At 43.9% G+C, this 20,705-nt stretch overlaps 1 protein-coding gene across 3 annotated transcripts in view; it reads right to left on the bottom strand.

Moving 5' to 3' along the window:
* UNC5C (unc-5 netrin receptor C) overlaps positions 1-20,705 on the bottom strand; it is a 556,745-nt gene that overhangs the window by 421,473 nt on the left and 114,567 nt on the right. For all 3 annotated transcript variants that reach the window (XM_075350956.1, XM_075350967.1, XM_075350963.1), the window contains one exon: positions 3,361-3,396. In XM_075350956.1, coding sequence (XP_075207071.1) covers positions 3,361-3,396 — 36 coding nt within the window. The remainder of the gene's footprint in view (positions 1-3,360; positions 3,397-20,705) is intronic.

Here is a 20,705-nt window from a genome sequence, read left to right as displayed (position 1 = left end):
GAGTCAGCACGTGCGCAAATGCAGCTCTTGGATGAGAGCTCCATCTATGCACGCGCTGCTCCAGGAGTCAGTACGTGCACAGATGGAGCCCTTGGATAAGAGATCCATCTGCGCATGTGCCGTTTCAGGCACCATCACTTGAAATGGGACCATGGACAGACTGGGACACTCACTGCACCGGCCTGCTCCACCACTGACCCATCGCCGCCATTGCCACCACTGACCCACCGCCGCTACTGACCCGCCTCTGCCACCACTGACCACCACTGCCACCATGGACCCGCAGCCATTGCTAGCACAAGCTCTGCCTCCTGTGACCCAGCTTCACCACCACTGCTGCCCCCCTCTGGTAAGACAACACCGGAGTATAAGACGGATCCCATTTTTCTTTTACCTTTTTTTATCTCTAAATTTAGCGTGCGTCTTATAATCCAGTGCATCTTAAAAAAATGAAAAATACGGTATGTTGATGAGTAAACTTTAAACATGGTTGATCATGATTTTTGTTCAGCAATGGAGACTTGCATAGTGACTGTGCATTTCAGGCAATTGAGGTTGAGTTCATTACCTATAGTTTTCTTTCAAATAATTGTACCTGCTGATTCTTTCTGTAGTTCTACACAGGTGGTCCTTGGCTCTTGGACAACTTTTCCTGATATTTTTTTTCCCTCTTCTTTTTGAAATTTTGCGGGGAATACCTGGGTATGGCTGGTGTATAATGAAATTATGTTCTTTCCACTTCTGATTTAGGGACCCAACAATGTTCACTAGAACTTTCAGTAGCTTTGAAATAATTTTCTACCAATGCTATCAGTATGTTTTGCAATAGTAAAGTTGCAAAAGTCTTGAGACAGCTCACTGATTTTACCCATCATGAGATGTTTCTTGTGTGGCACCTTGGTAATGAGACACCTTTTTATAAGCCATCAGTTGAAACAACTGATATTATTTTTAATAAGTGGCAGGATTGCTTTCTAATTACTAATCGATTTCAGCTGCTAACAAATAGCTTTCCATGGCTTTTTGTACCTCTCTTTCAGCATGTGTTCAATACTTTTTCCCTGTGTTATTTAGCATTATGACACATAACCTAATTTTTGGAAACTATGGTTTAATTTCTTTGCTTGTATTGATTGGATGGGTTGTAACAAACACCTTGTTAGAATTTCATGTCAATAGCATATTTAGTAATATATATTTACTTAGTAATTAGAAAATTGATGACATGTTCAATATTTTATTTCACCCGCTGTATATATGCACACACCTGTATATACTGTATATAAATATATATAAATATATATATATATGTATATATATATAAATAGATATATAAATATAAAAAATCATAGCTCTGTAATGCATAGCCTCCTCTTTCTCAAGGGACCAAAAGTAATTGGACAAGGGACTTTAAGGGCTGCAATTAACTCTGAAGGCATCTCCCTCGTTAACCTGTAATCAATGAAGTAGTTAAAAGGTCTGGGGTTGATTACAGGTGTGTGGTTTTGCATTTGGAAGCTGTTGCTGTGACCAGACAACATGCGGTCTAAGGAACTCTCAATTGAGGTGAAGCAGAACATCCTGAGGCTGAAAAAAAAGAAAAAATCCATCAGAGAGATAGCAGACATGCTTGGAGTAGCAAAATCAACAGTCGGGTACATTCTGAGAAAAAAGGAATTGACTGGTGAGCTTGGGAACTCAAAAAGGCCTGGGCGTCCACGGATGACAACAGTGGTGGATGATCGCCGCATACTTTCTTTGGTGAAGAAGAACCCGTTCACAACATCAATTGAAGTCCAGAACACTCTCAGTGAAGTAGGTGTATCTGTCTCTAAGTCAACAGTAAAGAGAAGACTCCATGAAAGTAAATACAAAGGGTTCACATCTAGATGCAAACCATTCATCAATTCCAAAAATAGACAGGCCAGAGTTAAATTTGCTGAAAAACACCTCATGAAGCCAGCTCAGTCCTGGAAAAGTATTCTATGGACAGATGAGACAAAGATCAACCTGTACCAGAATGATGGGAAGAAAAAAGTTTGGAGAAGAAAGGGAACGGCACATGATCCAAGGCACACCACATCCTCTGTAAAACATGGTGGAGGCAACGTGATGGCATGGGCATGCATGGCTTTCAATGGCACTGGGTCACTTGTGTTTATTGATGACATAACAGCAGACAAGAGTAGCCGGATGAATTCTGAAGTGTACCGGGATATACTTTCAGCCCAGATTCAGCCAAATGCCGCAAAGTTGATCGGACGGCGCTTCATAGTACAGATGGACAATGACCCCAAGCATACAGCCAAAGCTACCCAGGAGTTCATGAGTGCAAAAAAGTGGAACATTCTGCAATGGCCAAGTCAATCACCAGATCTTAACCCAATTGAGCATGCATTTCACTTGCTCAAATCCAGACTTAAGACGGAAAGACCCACAAACAAGCAAGACCTGAAGGCTGCGGCTGTAAAGGCCTGGCAAAGCATTAAGAAGGAGGAAACCCAGCGTTTGGTGATGTCCATGGGTTCCAGACTTAAGGCAGTGATTGCCTCCAAAGGATTCGCAACAAAATATTGAAAATAAAAATATTTTGTTTGGGTTTGGTTTATTTGTCCAATTACTTTTGACCTCCTAAAATGTGGAGTGTTTGTAAAGAAATGTGTACAATTCCTACAATTTCTATCAGATATTTTTGTTCAAACCTTCAAATTAAACGTTACAATCTGCACTTGAATTCTGTTGTAGAGGTTTCATTTCAAATCCAATGTGGTGGCATGCAGAGCCCAACTCGCGAAAATTGTGTCACTGTCCAAATATTTCTGGACCTAACTGTATATATATACATACAGTATATATATATATATATATATATATATATATACATATATATATATATGATTCTGTATAATTTTAAAAACCTATGATAATTGTGAGCATATTTATACTAGAAGATAATTGATTGTATATAAGCAATCCTTTCAGTCATCAGATGTCAGTTACATCCACCCTAGACATACTATAATTGTAAGCTTACCACAAAGATCTCCGATTTCACTATTATTATGCACATTCAGCCAAGACAATGCTAATTGTATAGATTGAGTGATATTGTGTGCAATTATAATAACGGTAGATACTAAACCTGTCAGATATTGTTGCTCCATGCAGTCTAGTGCCAAATGAAGGTCTAGTGGAAGATCTACTAATACATTTCTTTGTTCTTACATTTAGTTTGGGAATGGTTCTGCTTGATATACTGATGGATAAATAATCAAGTGAATTTAAGATATAAAGACAGACATCATATGGATGGAAAGTTGAAACTAAATTAAAATCTTGTTCTCCTTACTACAAACTGACCTGGTCTGGGGTCCTGCTGGCCGGGTCTGGGAAACTCTGTAATAAAACACAGATATACATCAATTATACATGGGATTCAGCAATGACTTTGTGACTTTTGTATATAAACAACTGCTCATTAGTGATGAGCGAATAGTAAAATATTCAGGTTTGGATATTTTGTACAGAACACCTAGTACTATTCCAGTTTTCAACATGAGTAATGAACCTAATGCAACTCAATGTGGAATCCATTTCTCTGGAAAATCTTATGAAAAATGCTTGGGTTCCCCATTTACTTGCACTAGGATTGTTATTTGTGCCGAGTACTGGAATAGTACTAGGTATTCTGCATGAATAATCCTAACCTGAAAATTTTACTATTCACTCAATTATTCAATCATAATTACATATGTAAAAAATATATTTCACATCAATCCTACTCTTGAGGTCAATGGTGAGAGCATGAATAATGTATAGTAGCCAGAGCCCTGAAGTCTTCATTGCAGGTATACTACTAACAGTCCAAACAATGCCACTTCAAAGAAAGTCCAGTATACAAGTCCTAGCATAAAGACTTCACTCAGGAGCCCTTCTTACTTCCACACAAAGACATCTAATGATACACCTGGACTTCCTTATATTCATCATACTATCCCTCTGGGGTGGGCAGATATGTGAGCAACCAGTCCCTCCCATATCTCACTGCTCGTAAATACAGCCTTGCCACGCCCTATTAATACTCTCAGTACTAAATCTTCTGGAAATTGTGTTAAGGCCTACATCACACAGGATAACCACCTCTGATACATATCTATGATGTGTCAGGTGGCCATCTTGCAGACGTTATTGGCCATCAACTGCAAATTGAGCTGCCAGCAGTGGATCTTGATGATTTTCATGATCAATTGCATTCCTCAGACAGTACATTCCTCAGACAACCATTAATAAACTCATCGATAGCATGTCAAGGCGCGTAAACATGTATATATCTATCTTTACATAGCATTCAAGCTTGATACTACTGCAATTAACTTGATCATTTTTTTTCCAACATTTATTGATTGCCTTTCCCCAACTCTGTACTAGTATATATATACAGTTAGGTCCAGAAATATTTGGACAGTGACACAAGTTTTGTTATTTTAGCTGTTTACAAAAACATGTTCAGAAATACAATTATATATATAATATGGGCTGAAAGTGCACACTCCCAGCTGCAATATGAGAGTTTTCACATCCAAATGGGAGAAAAGGTTTAGGAATCATAGCTCTGTAATGCATAGCCTACTCTTTTTCAAGGGACCAAAAGTAATTGGACAAGGGACTCTAAGGGCTACAATTAACTCTGAAGGCGTCTCCCTCGTTAACCTGTAATCAATGAAGTAGTTAAAAGGTCTGGGGTTGATTACAGGTGTGTGGTTTTGCATTTGGAAGCTGTTGCTGTGACCAGACAACATGCGGTCTAAGGAACTCTCAATTGAGGTGAAGCAGAACATCCTGAGGCTTAAAAAAAAGAAAAAATCCATCAGAGAGATAGCAGACATGCTTGGAGTAGCAAAATCAGCAGTCGGGTACATTCTGAGAAAAAAGGAATTGACTGGTGAGCTTGGGAACTCAAAAAGGCCTGGGCATCCACGGATGACAACAGTGGTGGATGATCGCCGCATACTTTCTTTGGTGAAGAAGAACCCGTTCACAACATCAACTGAAGTCCAGAACACTCTCAGTGAAGTAGGTGTATCTGTCTCTAAGTCAACAGTAAAGAGAAGACTCCATGAAAGTAAATACAAAGGGTTCCCATCTAGATGCAAACCATTCATCAATTCCAAAAATAGACAGGCCAGAGTTAAATTTGCTGAAAAACACCTCATGAAGCCAGCTCAGTTCTGGAAAAGTATTCTATGGACAGATGAGACAAAGATCAACCTGTACCAGAATGATGGGAAGAAAAAAGATTGGAGAAGAAAGGGAACGGCACATGATCCAAGGCACACCACATCCTCTGTAAAACATGGTGGAGGCAACGTGATGGCATGGGCATGCATGGCTTTCAATGGCACTGGGTCACTTGTGTTTATTGATGACATAACAGCAAACAAGAGTAGCCGGATGAATTCTGAAGTGTACCGGGATATACTTTCAGCCCAGATTCAGCCAAATGTCGCAAAGTTGATCGGACGGCGCTTCATAGTACAGATTAGAGTTGAGCGCGGTTCGTGGTTCGTGGTTCTCCAGTTCGCGGCTCGAGTGATTTTGGGGCATGTTCTAGATCGAACTAGAACTCGAGCTTTTTGCAAAAGCTCGGTAGTTCTAGAAACGTTCGAGAACGGTTCTAGCAGCCAAAAAACAGCTAAATCATAGCTTGGTTTCTGCTGTAATAGTGTAAGTCACTCTGTGAATCAAACTATTATCACATTTCAGTGTATAGTGTGCGTGAACAGCGCCTTCAGATCACTGCTGTTTCTATAATGGCGATCGCCATTTTTTTTTTTTTTTTTTCTTGTCTTCCTTCCCTAAGCGCGCGCGTCTTGTGGGGCGGGCCAGCATGTCAGCCAATCCCAGACACACACACAGCTAAGTGGACTTTGAGCCAGAGAAGCAACGGCATGTGTGATAGGATCTGCATGTCACATGTCCCTGCATTATAAAACCGGACATTTTCTTCACGGACGCCATTATCTGCCTTCTGCGTCTTTGGTGTCAGACATCACTGTCGCAGCTCCGTCTTCCTGAGTCCTATAGCCGATACAGCTGTATGCGCTGCATACACAGCGTTAGACAGCTTAGGGAGAGCACTTTATAGCAGTCCTTTTAAGGGCTCCAACCGGCAGGGTCAGAGAGCCATAGGTGACAGGTCCTGCAAACAGCAACAGCGTCTGTGTAGCCCAGGTCAGGGATTTCCTACCTGCATTTCACCATTAGGAGGGAATAGAAAGGCAGGCTTCCATTCCTCTACCCAGAGCACCACAATCCTGCCACTGTACCCTCTTGTCCTCTGCACACTCCAACTGATAACTAAGCCATTATACTAGCAAACACTCAGTGTACCTAGTGGCATCCTATACGTGGCTATTGGACTTTGCTATAGTCCCACTAGTGCAAAGACATTTGCAGAGCGCGTCTGCCTGCATTGCACACTACAACTCATTCTAACCAAGCCATTATACTAGCAAACACTCAGTGTACCTAGTGGCATCCTATACGTGGCTATTGGACTTTGCTATAGTCCCACTAGTGCAAAGACATTTGCAGAGCGCGTCTGCCTGCATTGCACACTACAACTCATTCTAACCAAGCCATTATACTAGCAAACACTCAGTGTACCTAGTGGCATCCTATACGTGGCTATTGGACTTTGCTATAGTCCCACTAGTGCAAAGACATTTGCAGAGCGCGTCTGCCTGCATTGCACACTCCAACTCATTAAAACCAAGCCATTATACTAGCAAACACTCAGTGTACCTAGTGGCATCCTATACGTGGCTATTGGACTTTGCTATAGTCCCACTAGTGCAAAGACATTTGCATAGCGCGTCTGCCGGCATTGCACACTCAAACTCATTTTAACTAAGCCATTATACTAGCAAACACTCAGTGTACCTAGTGGCATCCTATACGTGGCTATTGGACTTTGCTATAGTCCCACTAGTGCAAAGACATTAGCAGAGCACATCTGCCTGCATTGCACACTACAACTCATTCTAACCAAGCCATTATACTAGCAAACACTCAGTGTACCTAGTGGCATCCTATACGTGGCTATTGGACTTTGCTATAGTCCCACTAGTGCAAAGACATTTGCATAGCGCGTCTGCCTGCATTGCACACTCAAACTCATTTTAACTAAGCCATTATACTAGCAAACACTCAGTGTACCTAGTGGCATCCTATACGTGGCTATTGGACTTTGCTATAGTCCCACTAGTGCAAAGACATTAGCAGAGCACATCTGCCTGCATTGCACACTACAACTCATTCTAACCAAGCCATTATACTAGCAAACACTCAGTGTACCTAGTGGCATCCTATACGTGGCTATTGGACTTTGCTATAGTCCCACTAGTGCAAAGACATTTGCAGAGCGCGTCTGCCTGCATTGCACACTCCAACTCATTAAAACCAAGCCATTATACTAGCAAACACTCAGTGTACCTAGTGGCATCCTATACGTGGCTATTGGACTTTGCTATAGTCCCACTAGTGCAAAGACATTTGCATAGCGCGTCTGCCTGCATTGCACACTCAAACTCATTTTAACTAAGCCATTATACTAGCAAACACTCAGTGTACCTAGTGGCATCCTATACGTGGCTATTGGACTTTGCTATAGTCCCACTAGTGCAAAGATATTAGCAGAGCACATCTGCCTGCATTGCACACTCCAACTTTTTTAAACTAAGCAATTTTACTAGCAAACACTCAGTGTACCTAGTGGCATCCTAAACGTGGCTATTGGACTTTGCTATAGTCCCACTAGTGCAAAGACATTTGCAGAGCACGTCTGCCTGCATTGCACACTACAACTCATTGTTACTAAGCCATTATACTAGCAAACACTCAGTGTACCTAGTTGTATCCTAAACGTGGCTATTGTACTTTTGTCTATTCACAGTATTGGAACGATATTTGCAGCACGTCTGCCTGCATTGCACACTCTAACTTTTTTAAACTCAGCCATTATACTAGCAAACACTCACTGTACCTAGTTGTATCCTAAACGTGGCTATTGTACTTTTGTCAATTCACAGTATTGGAACGTTATTTGCAGCACGTCTGCCTGCATTGCACACTCAAACTTTTTTAAACTCAGCCATTATACTAGCAAACACTCACTGTACCTAGTTGTATCCTAAACGTGGCTATTGTACTTTTGTCAATTCACAGTATTGGAACGTTATTTGCAGCACGTCTGCCTGCATTGCACACTCAAACTTTTTTAAACTCAGCCATTTATAGTAGCAAACACTCAGTGTACCTAGTTGTATCCTAAACGTGGCTATTGTACTTTTGTCTATTCACAGTATTGGAACGTTATTTGCAGCACGTCTGCCTGCATTGCACACTCAAACTTTTTTAAACTCAGCCATTTATAGTAGCAAACACTCAGTGTACCTAGTTGTATCCTAAACGTGGCTATTGTACTTTTGTCTATTCACAGTATTGGAACGATATTTGCAGCACGTCTGCCTGCATTGCACACTCTAACTTTTTTAAACTCAGCCATTATACTAGCAAACACTCAGTGTACCTAGTTGTATCCTAAACGTGGCTATTGTACTTTTGTCAATTCACAGTATTGGAACGTTATTTGCAGCACGTCTGCCTGCATTGCACACTCAAACTTTTTTAAACTCAGCCATTTATAGTAGCAAACACTCAGTGTACCTAGTTGTATCCTAAACGTGGCTATTGTACTTTTGTCAATTCACAGTATTGGAACGTTATTTGCAGCACGTCTGCCTGCATTGCACACTCAAACTTTTTTAAACTCAGCCATTATACTAGCAAACACTCACTGTACCTAGTTGTATCCTAAACGTGGCTATTGTACTTTTGTCAATTCACAGTATTGGAACGTTATTTGCAGCACGTCTGCCTGCATTGCACACTCAAACTTTTTTAAACTCAGCCATTATACTAGCAAACACTCACTGTACCTAGTTGTATCCTAAACGTGGCTATTGTACTTTTGTCTATTCACACTACTGCAAATCTATGTGCAGCACCTCTGCATGACAACCTCGTGCTCTGTTTTTAATAAGCTATAATGATAGCACAAAATACTGCCATTTTGTGGCATCATAGAACTGGCTGTTGTATTCCATTAGTGCCCCACTGGTGACAAGCTATTTCTAGCACCTCTACATCACACCCTCATGCACATTTAGCTACGCTAATGTTATAGCAAACTCATGGAATTCATTGCTGCATTTCATAATTCGGAGGGATAGAAAGTCAGGCTTCCTTTAGCTTTTCCTTCTGTTCATAGACAGCATCTCCAAGACAAATTTCCCCTCCACGTCTAAGTGTGGAGAGGCAGCTAGTGCGCATGCGTGTGCCGATGTACCCCAGCTGCAGCATAATTACAGTGTTTCGCCTAGTGAGTATGCTCAGCCTGACTGTGCCATTCCTGACGCTAAGTCTTCATTTCGGGATACAGCGCATGCTCCCACACTAAGTGTGAAAAGCCTCTTTGCACAGGTGCTTGCATTCTGTGCCGGGTCTAAGTCCTGTTTTGTGCCTAGACACCATGCTAAAGCTGATAGTCTTTTTTCAGAGACTGTATTTCATGCTACTGAGCATGCTCAGGCACTTCCTGCATCAGAGACTAGGTCCGGTAATGAACTCTTTGGCCCTGGCCCTGATGTGGGGGTCCCATATAGACCACAGGGCATCAGGTGTCCTCCCAAATGGCTTGCAGAGGCCCACACCTATGACTTGTCACCGCATTATTGATGGTCAGACGATGACTGGTGAGGTGTTTGGGTCATGGCAGCCATGAGGTCATCATTGAAGTTGCGTTTCCAAATAGGACGCTAGTTATGCCACTCATGACGTGTCACTCTGCTTTTGTCTCCAGGAGGTGCATTGTGGTTCACCCTGGTTTGGGGCGGACCCAGGTTATAAAAGGGGCTGGAGCCAACAAGGAGGTGCGCAGTCTTCTATTATGCTCCGAAAGAGCACACCTCCATGTGTTGAACCCATTGCGGCTTTAGGCCAGAGGTAGGCAGGGATAGGGTGGTGGATGCAGGCCACCACCACAGTTGGTAACGCAGAACGGTTAAGACCAGCTCCTGTCCTAACAGTCCTGCTTGTGCAGCCCAGTGGCATTAACAGGCCTGCTGCTGCTGATGCGCCTGCTGTCCACAGGTGTGGCCCCTACGCACACGGTCAGCGTACTCAATGGCCCCTGTGTTGTTAACAGGGAGTTCCTGGGCTGGGTGGGCATGTGGACCCTGTGACGCTAACAGGGCTCACAGTCTCCAGATCCGAATGGCGTCTAACTCGGTTCAGGCTACTATTAGTTTCATAGCCACACAGCTCTGTATCCTCCACCAAACCTTCAAGTTGCCAACCTCTCCTTTTCCAACTGGGAGCACGGTGGACACTGACTGCTGAAGGTGATATATACCTTTCTCTTTCTTTTCTTATTAATTTTTGTTATATAGCGGTCACAGATTATATACCACTTTATCCAAATCTGCCAGTCCCACTGTAACAGATGTTGTTTCTTCAGCAAATGTTACAGTTGTTTAACCACCAAATCCACGGACCAAAATTTTTTTCCCCTTTCCAACACACCTGTTCCCCTTTCCAACAGCATCTGTCCTTTTTCAACTCATTTTGGGATATGACCAAAAGTGCAACTGTGCAGGGACACCGTACTCAACGCCATCTCAGCACAGCAGCCATCCCTCGGTCCCTCCGATGTGGACAAGTAAAAGACCATTTCCTCCTATCCATGACAAAGTGTTGAGATTCACTCTGTGCAGCACTGGTGTTTAGTGGAAAAGTAGATCTAAGATTGCGTACCACATTCTGCAGATACTCCTGTATACGTGCGTCTATTTCTATGGCAGGAATTAGTTCGCCAAATTTTGTCTTGTACCGGGGATCTAACAGTGTGGCAACCCAGTATTCAGGATTACTTCAAATTCATACAATCCGAGGGTCATGTAGGTAGTGCAGCAAGAAGGCGCTCATGTGTCTTGTGCATCCAGGAGGACCAAGTCCTTGGTGTGTTGGTGGCAGAGAGGTGAGAATCGTGCATCCTTCCTCTGCCCTCTACCCACAACCTCGCACAACCGAAATGTGAGCAAGCTCTCACTCATCTGCTGAGTCTTCCATGCCCATCGCCAGTTCGTCCTCCATTTCTTCATGGGCTCCTGCACTTTCATCAACACTTTTTGCTGATACTATGCGCCCTTGTTAATCCCTCTCCCTCACCATGACTGCCGCATAGGTGCCGCTGACCATCTGGACCTCGTAGATCTTGTTATCCCTTCCGCATATGACTCCTCCTGTACTTCCTCCCCTTCCTCTTGTCCCAACACCTGACTCCGAATAATAATTACAGTGTGCTCCATCATGTAGATGACCAGAATTGTCACGCTGAGAATGACATTGCCAGTGCTAAACATCTTCGTCGACATTTCAAAACTGTGTAGCAGGGTGCATAGGTCCTTGATCTGACACCACTCCAGCAGCGTGATCTGCACCACCTCTGGATCAACTTATCCCAGGCTATATGTCTTACCGTATTTCAGCAGGGCTCTGCGGTGCTGCCACACACGCTGCAACATGTGCAGATTCCAATTCCTGCGTGTCGGAACATCGCATTTCCGGCGTTTAACTGCCAGACCCTAAGACTTCCGGAGTGATGAAAGTTGTTGAGCTGCTGTGTGCGCACGATGGAAGTGAGCACATAGCGAGCGTGCCCGCTGCACAAGGCCATGTAGGCCGTGATGGTGTTTTAAAAATTGCTGGAGAATTCGGATCAACACGTGAGCCATAAAAGGCACGTGTGTCACATTGCCCTGAGGATGGCCCGCAGCCAGGTTTGCATCATTGCCGCACACGGCTGTTAAGTCACCAACGGAGTCCGCTCCGTCAATTTGTACTCCGGTCGCCAGGTGACAACGTGTTCCTTTCATGAATAGTGCTGATGATGGGAGAGTAGTCGATGCCAGCGGCGCAGGTGGACGCAGGTTATGCTCACCCACTGGGCTGCATTACCTTGACAGATGCAGAATCTCTGGCTGAATGTAGCTGGTGGGTATCTCACAGATGAAATACCATCATTCAGCTACAACCAATGGGAAGACACCACACCCTTTTTTATGCCCATCCTGTCTGCAGACCACTGCCAGACATAGCTATGAACCTCTGGTTAATTTTACCCCCAGTTCAGTTTTATGATTTTGTGTGCTTGTTACCTGACTACTTTTCCTGCTTGCTGTTTATGTACCTTGTTGGCCGATACGCATTTCACCTCTGCTTGTTTTCTGATTAAGTCCTGGCCGTCCCATTCTGTTCCTGTTCCTCAATTAATGTTTTGACCCTGCCTGACTACTATTCTCTGTAATAGCGGTGTGACTCACATTTCCCATACATTTCAAAGTAAAACTTTGACCGCCTGATGGCATTGAGCTCTGCTGCCAGCATAGTAAGGAGGTGTGTGGTAGTCCTTGTGCGCAGTTGCAAGGAAGGGTGGCCTGACCACACAGGGTTTGCGCAAAGGTAGAGGACCCACACGAGGTTGAAGAGGCAGAAGCAGTGTATTAACTTCTACATACAGAACAAGGATTGAAACAACTCGTGGGGACGGCAAGACTTGTACAGCAGACCCTTCTCCATCTCTCACCATAGTTTGCCAGTGCCCAGTCAGTGACATGTAATGACCCTGTCTATGCTTACTGGTCCAAGTATCTGTGTTGAAATGCACCCTGTCGCACACAGATTTTCTCAAGGAAGTGGTGATGTTGTGTGCGACATGCCGGTGTAGCGCGGGCATGCTTTTCTTGGAGAAGCAGTGGTGATTGGGCATCTGGTACTGGGGCACAGCGACAGACATAAGGTCTGTAAAATCCTGTGTGTCCACTACGCGTAAAGGCAGCATTTCGGTAGCCAACAGCTTACAGAGGGATAGAGTCAACCACTTAGCTTTGTCATGGCTCGCAGTAAGTGGCCTTTTATTTGACCACATCTGAGGGACAGAGATCTGGCTGCTGTCTGTAGACGGTGTTGAGTAGGGTGTCCCTGGAAAAATGCAGGTTTGTGAGAAAAGTGCAGGCGGAGACATGATGTTGGCTTCATCTTGCCTTCAGATCTGTTCATCTTGTATCATTTTTAAAAAACACAGCAAGCAAGGGTTACTCCAAGCGGAGTCTCCCTTTTTTTCCAAAAATTGGGCCCCACACAGACACCTTATCAGTGGCAGCACTTGTGCCCTAGTTGCAAACAGGATGTTTTGATTTGCATCAAGCACATTCCAAATCCACAAGCATTTACTCTCCCCAGGATGACACAGGGGTAGTAAATTCCTTCTGGATCCATGACTTGTTCATTTTGATGAACGTCAGTCTGTCCACATTGTCACTGGACAGACGCGTGCGCTTATCTGTCAGCACACACCCAGCAGCACTGAAGACACGTTCAGAGACAACGCTGGCAGCTGGACACGACAAAATCTTCGAGGCGTAACTGGAGAGCTCTTGACATTTTTCTAGATTTGAAGCACAAAAGGAGCAAGGCTCCATTTGCAAAGTCATTGCATCGATGTTCATTTGGAGATACTCCTGTATCATCCTCTCCATCCGTTGACTATGTGTCAGACTTGTTGTCTCTGGTGGCCTTGCAAAGGAGGGTCTAAAAAAATTATGAAAAGATTCCATAAAATTGCTGTTACCAGCACCAGATACGGTCCTACTGGTACGGGTAGACTGTTGAAGATGACGAGGCCGTCCCATGTTTGTCAAGTTACAACTGGGAGAATCACTCCCTTCACCTGCACGGTTGTTTGGTGGAAAAGCCGAGCTAAGATCGAGTAACAGCTTCTGCTGATACTCCTGCATACGTGCGTCCCTTTCTATGGGTGGAATTATGTCACAAAATTTGGACTTGTCCCGGGGATCTAATAGTGTGGCAAGCCAGTAGTCATCATCACTTCTAATTTTGACAATACGAGGGTCATGTTGGAGGTAGTGCAACAAGAAGGCACTCATGTGTCTTGCGCAGCCATGCGCACCAAGTCCACGCTGTGTTTGTGGCATAGAGGTGCTAACCGTTCTTTCTTCCTCTGTCATCTCCCCCCAACCTCTTTCAACTGAAATTTGACCAAGGTCCCCCTCATCTGCTGAGTCTTCCATGTCCATGGACAGTTCGTCCTCCATATCTTCATGTCCTCCTGCACCTTCCTCAACATCTCACCTGCTACCATGCGCCCTTGTTGATCCCTGTCCCCCATGGTCCCATGCCTGCCGCGTTGGTGATGATGAACGTCTGGACCTTGGTGATGTTGTTGTGTCTTGCGCATATGAATCCTCCTGTAGTTCCTCCCCTTCCTGTTGTCCCACCCCCTGACTACGAATAGTGTTTAGCGTGTGCTCCAGCATGTAAATGACTGTAATCGTCATGCTGATAATGGCATTGTCAGCGCTAAACATATTCGTCGCCATGTCGAAACTGTGCAGAAGGGTGCATAGGTCCTTGATCTGAGATCACTCCATCAGGGTGATCTGCCCCACTTCTGCATCTCGTTGGCCCAGGCTATACATCATGACGTATTGCACCAGGGCTCGCCGGTGCTGCCACAGTCGCTGTAACATGTGGAGAGTTGAATTCCAGCGTGTCGCCACATCGCATTTCAGGCGATGAACCGGCAGGCCGAAAGACTTCTGGAGCGATGCAAGTCGCTCAGGTGCGGCGGTTGAACGGCGGAAGTGAGCACTGCAGACAGTTTCCGTGCCCTGGTCAGAAGGCCATCTAGGCCGGGATAGTGTGTTAAAAATTGCTGGACAACAAGGTTAAACACGTGAGCCATACAAGGCACGTGTGTCACCTTGCCCAGGCGAAGGGCCGCACCCAGGTTTGCAGCATTGTCGCACACGGCCTTACCAGGCTGCAGGTTGAGTGGAGACAACCATTTATCAAAATCAGTCTCCAGAGCTGCCCACAACTCAGTCGCTGTGTGACTCCTATTTCAAAGACATGTCAAGCTAAAGACCGCCTGATGCCGTTGCGCTCTGCTACCAGCATAGTAATGAGGGGTGCGTGATTCCTTCTGCGCAGTGAGAACGCTGGTGGCCTGACCAGGCAGGCTTGGGGCGGAGGTGGAGGACCCAGATGAGGTGGAGGATGCAGAAGCAGTGGCGGAACTTGGACAGACAGAGGATTGACACACAAGTCGTGGGGACGGCAAGACTTGTGCAGCAGACCCTTCACCATCTATCACCATAGTTACCCAGTGGCCAGTCAGCGACATGTAACGTCCCTGTCCATGCTTACTGGTCCAAGTATCGGTGGTGAAATGCACCCGTTCACACACAGAGTTTCTCAAGGAAGCGGTGATGTTGTGTGCGACATGCTGGTGTAGCGCGGGCACACCTTTCTTAGAGAAGTAGTGGCGACTAGGCATCTGGTACTGGGGCACAGCGACAGACATAAGGTCTCTAAAATCCTGTGTGTCCACTAGGCGGAAAGGCAGCATTTCTGTAGTCAACAGCTTACAGAGGGATAGAGTCAACCTCTTCGCTTTGTCATGGGTCGCAGGAAGTGGCCTTTTATTTGACCACATCTGAGGGACAGAGATCTGGCTGCTGTGTGTAGACGGTGTTGAGTCAGGTGTCCCTGGAAAAATGCAGCTTTGTGAGGAAAGTGCAGGCGGAGACATGATGTTGCCTTCATCCAAAGTTGGTGCTATCGATGTCTGAGAGAGCTGTACACACTCACTTGTTTCCCCTTCCAAACCAACTGACGACCTACCAAGCAAACTGCCTGTTGCGGTTACAGTGGTGGAAGTTGTGGGTGGAAAAACAGGTGTGACAGCTGTCCCCACAGTCCTAGAAGATGACGAGCGCGCGGATGCACTGGAAGGGGCAGGCGGTGGATGGTTCGCTCCGCTAGGCCGCATTGCAGCACGGTGAGCTTCCCATCGGGCCATATGATATTTATTCATGTGACGATTCATGGAAGAAGTTGTCAAACTGCTGAGGTTTTGACCTCTACTAAGAGAACCATGACAAATTTTACAGATCACATAATTTGGGCGATCTTTTTCTATGTCAAAAAAGGACCTGGCTAGGCAAGGCTTAGAGGCCATGCGACCTGTTGATCCACCCCGAATAATGCTCAGAGGCAGAGTGGTGGCTGAGGATGCAGTTGTAGACGTGCTACCAGTGCTCCGACTGTGTCCAGGAAGGCGCCAGGTTACTTCGACGTCGGTTGCATCCTCCTCCACCGCCTCTGTTGACCTCCTCGAGTGTCTGACTGTGGGTTGACAGTAGGTGTGATCTAGAACTTAATCATCAATTGTTGTGTTTGCACTCCCCTACCCCTCAGACCGAGTTTCTTCTTGCCCTGACCGAATATTTAAGTTGTCATCCCAATCGGGTATCTGCGTCTCATCTTCATCAGTATGTTCCTCATTGCCTATAACCACAGTTGTTGGAAAGGCAGCATTTTGGTAGCCAACAGTTTGCATATGATGAAAGTCAACCTCCAAGCCATTTCATGCCCTTCTAAAAGCATGTAAAACACAGCGAGGGGACTCCAACCACAGTCTCCCTCGTTGCCACTAACTGGGCCACACACACCCCACTTGACTGGCATCGGTTGAGCCCCCTTTTGAAAAAGAAAAAGATGCTTTGCATGAAGCACTCTCAAAAATACGCGTGCCTTTCCCGTCCCCTGGCTGACCCAGGGGAAGAAAAGTCCTCTGAGAGCCATGACTTGTTCATCTTGGTTCTTTTAGAGACACAGCGAGGGGACTCCAACCACAGTCTCCCTCGTTGCCACTAACTGGGCCACACACACCCCACTTGACTGGCATCGGTTGAGCCCCCCTTTTGACAAAGAAAAAGATGCTTTGCATGAAGCACTCTCAAAAATACGCGTGCCTTTCGCCTCCCCTGGCTGACCCAGGGGAAGAAAAGTCCTCTGAGAGCCAGGTCCACATTGTCAGTGGACAGACACGTGTGCTTATCTGCCAGCAGACCCCCAGCAGCACTGAAGACAGGTTCCGAGAGAACGCTGGCTGCAGGACACGACAAGATCCTCAAGGCGTACGTGGCGAGCTCAGGCAATTTATCCAGATTGGAAGCCTAAAATGAGCAGGGCTCAAGTTGCACAATAATGGAATCGATGTTTCTTTGCATATACTCATATATCTGTGTGTCTCCCTCTTTTTCCTTGTCCAGCTGTTTTGTTTTCACATGAGTATATGTCCTTGTCACTTTCCCATGTGTTTGTGTTATGTTGTGAGTTGTTTGTCACCTTTTGGACACCTTTCAGGGTGTTTTCTAGGTGTTTTACTGTGTTTGTGATTGCCTGCCATTGTTTCCTATGGGCTCGAGTTCGGTTCGTCGAACGTTCGACGAGCCGAACTCGAGCCAGACCCCCCGTTCGGCGAACCGCCTCGAGCCGAACCGGGACCGGTTCGCTCATCTCTAGTACAGATGGACAATGACCACAAGCATACAGCCAAAGCTACCCAGGAGTTCATGAGTGCAAAAAAGTGGAACATTCTGCAATGGCCAAGTCAATCACCAGATCTTAACCCAATTGAGCATGCATTTCACTTGCTCAAATCCAGACTTAAGACGGAAAGACCCACAAACAAGCAAGACCTGAAGGCTGCAGCTGTAAAGGCCTGGCAAAGCATTAAGAAGGAGGAAACCCAGCATTTGGTGATGTCCATGGGTTCCAGACTTAAGGCAGTGATTGCCTCCAAAGGATTCGCAACAAAATATTGAAAATAAAAATATTTTGTTTGGGTTTGGTTTATTTGTCCAATTACTTTTGACCTCCTAAAATGTGGAGTGTTTGTAAAGAAATGTGTACAATTCCTACAATTTCTATCAGATATTTTTGTTCGGATTTCGGATTATGGATGTTACCTCCAAATAAAATTTCTGAACAATATTTAGAAAGTTAACAAGTAAAATAAAAAATAATTGAATACAAATAACAGAATTGTGCACAGATATTTGATTATTTGGGTTTGTGCTATTACATATTAATACTAGCCAAGGAAAAAGAGAAATAAACACATAGGGAGTGAGCCGTCTGTCTAGTAGGTTGAAACCGGTGGGCATAACTACGTGACTTGTAACTTCCGCCCCGACCATGCTTTTAACTACGTTTTTCTCTAAATGTTGAATCATTTTAGAGTAAAACATACATGTATGTAATGAGGTCGCTGATCCGTGCTCTCCGTGGTTGGGCAGCATGAATTATGTGACATGTTTCCTTTAAATTCCAAGTCTATGAAGCAGTTACTGACTAATATATTGAAAATGTTTGGAACGTGCACTATTCATTCCATTGCAGAACACACAATGTAACTTGACGAGAGGAGGTTTTGTCCACCCCCGCATATCACTATACATATCCTTTCATTTACGGCAAACATTTGGACAATCTCAACATACAATAAGGTAGTGGGAGATACACGTACAACATTTTATTCCTCTCGGGTTGAAGTCCTTGGTGAGCATGTTCTGAGTGACCTGTTCATATTTACTTGTGTGCAATGAGCCGGCGTTAGTTATTCCATTGAACAGTGTTAGTTAAATGAAATCACTAATGAAGCTCTTTAAAGTGTCATTCAGCAGATGCTTTCAGGAGAACGATATGCAGAAAGTTGTGCTGAATGGAAATCTGTGTAACCAGTAAATGCTTTGGAGTTGATTTTCATGAGTGAGTGATGATAACTCAGATCTTTGAAATTTCGGTCTTGGAGGCCGTTAATTGCATTAAAACACCAGGGGGTTGACAATTGACATCAAAGTTATGAAGTAAACGCTTCATTCTTTTGTAAACTTCATTGAGAGCCGGAGTATAATTTTACAAAGGTAGAAGAGACTGGAAAGTTACTGCAAACTTCACATCCTACTGGAGAGTTCTCATTAGTGCAGTGAGATCCTGCTGAGGACAAACTGCTGAAGAATTTATAGGTCTCACCATGATAAGTAGGTCATTTCCAACAAAGGAATTTACACCACACTTTACAGGGCTTGGAAATGACTTAGTAAATCTGAATAGTATTAAAAGGGATGTGACTAGAGTTGAGCGAGTACCTAACTATTCATACTCACTGTACTCATAACGAGTCCTGTCTACTACTCGCATATTCGTTTCGAATGGCATGTGCAATTCAAGTCTATAGGGAAAAACTTGCAATGTAACGAGCAACCCGAATTCCGCACTCACTTTTCGCTATTCACCCGAATAGTATGGCATTCGGCTTACTCGTTACTTTGCAAATTCTTCCACATTGACTTGCATTGCATATGCTATTCGGAATGAATACGTGAGTATTAGACAGTACTCCTTATGAATATAGCGAGTACAAATAGTTAGCTACTCGCTCAACTCTAGATGTGATATAAAAGACATATACTATCTATTAAATTAAATATGTATGATACCCACTGACCACTGGTATCCCCACTGTTGACAAATACGGGGTCCCAAAGTATTTCATGTAAACAAAGTATTAGGAAAGACATTCAATTAGTAAATTAGCTTATATGTTTTTAGGTATTTTATAGACAATATACGGGCACACAGTTCAGATATATATATGGGGTAAGGTTCCTCCATGTGGAGAGGAAAATTCCAATATGAGGCGACTTAAGTGCCTTGCATGTTTCTCTGGTAAATGAAATATGAAAATTGCCTCTTCAAACAAGAAGAGGACTTTCCTCTTTTAGGGCCTATTAAAAGTAACGGCCCTAAAAGTCAATATCAACCCTTTAACGAGCCTTTCATATAACTTAGGATATAGGCCAAACCAGAATCTCAAAAATTAAGATTCTGGTTTGGCTTATATCCTAAATAATATGACAAGGCTCAGTAAAGAGTTAATATTGACTTTTAGGATTGCTACTTTTGATATTTGGCACTAAAGTTCATGTCCTCTTCCTTTCTGAAGAGACAATTTGCACATAGTCAATTCACAGAGCCTATGGTCCCTTTTTTTCTTGGGATCAGTGCGGGTCTCAGTAGCCAGCTCCTAAGGAATGATAAATTTATCAGCCATTCAGTGGCTAATAAATATATATTGTTTATGGGATAAATGTGGTGTAGCATCCTTTATAATCATGTTTTTGAAATGAAAGGATTAGGGCTACAATAGATGACATTTTAGCCATTAACAAGAAGTAGTATTGTGAAAAGCTATGACAGCATCAAAAAGGACAGCATTCATTAAAATTATTTTTCCATATGTTTTATAATTTTATTTTTCATCAGTGTACAGTAAATTACTAAATAATTTTAGAACATCTGCAATCTGGGCCTCTTTAGGCTTCCATGGTGCAGTTACATCCTCGGTGTGGGTCTTCTTTGCTCATATTGAATCAGGTCATTTGTTTTGATTTATTAGCATCCAAAAGTACTCATATTTTTCCATATGTTTTGAGATTTGCACTTTTCACAAAATAAATGGGGTGGTAAGAAGGGTGGTTAATGGTGAGGGATAGAAATTCGTGTAAGCTATAGCGCCAATGTTTGCCACTATATTCCATGTCAATCCTACTATGATTATGAGATGTTAAATAGAGATGAGTGAATCCTTTAAAATTTAATTTTGTTGAAATATTGCAGGAATTTTAATTTGTGGTGGATCAATTTGCGGCAAA

The sequence above is a fragment of the Anomaloglossus baeobatrachus genome, chromosome 1 (assembly GCF_048569485.1).
Source record: "Anomaloglossus baeobatrachus isolate aAnoBae1 chromosome 1, aAnoBae1.hap1, whole genome shotgun sequence".
Taxonomy (NCBI): Eukaryota; Metazoa; Chordata; class Amphibia; order Anura; family Aromobatidae; genus Anomaloglossus; species Anomaloglossus baeobatrachus.
Note: the sequence above shows the minus strand (reverse complement) of the source record. Positions and strands in the feature narration are given on the sequence as shown.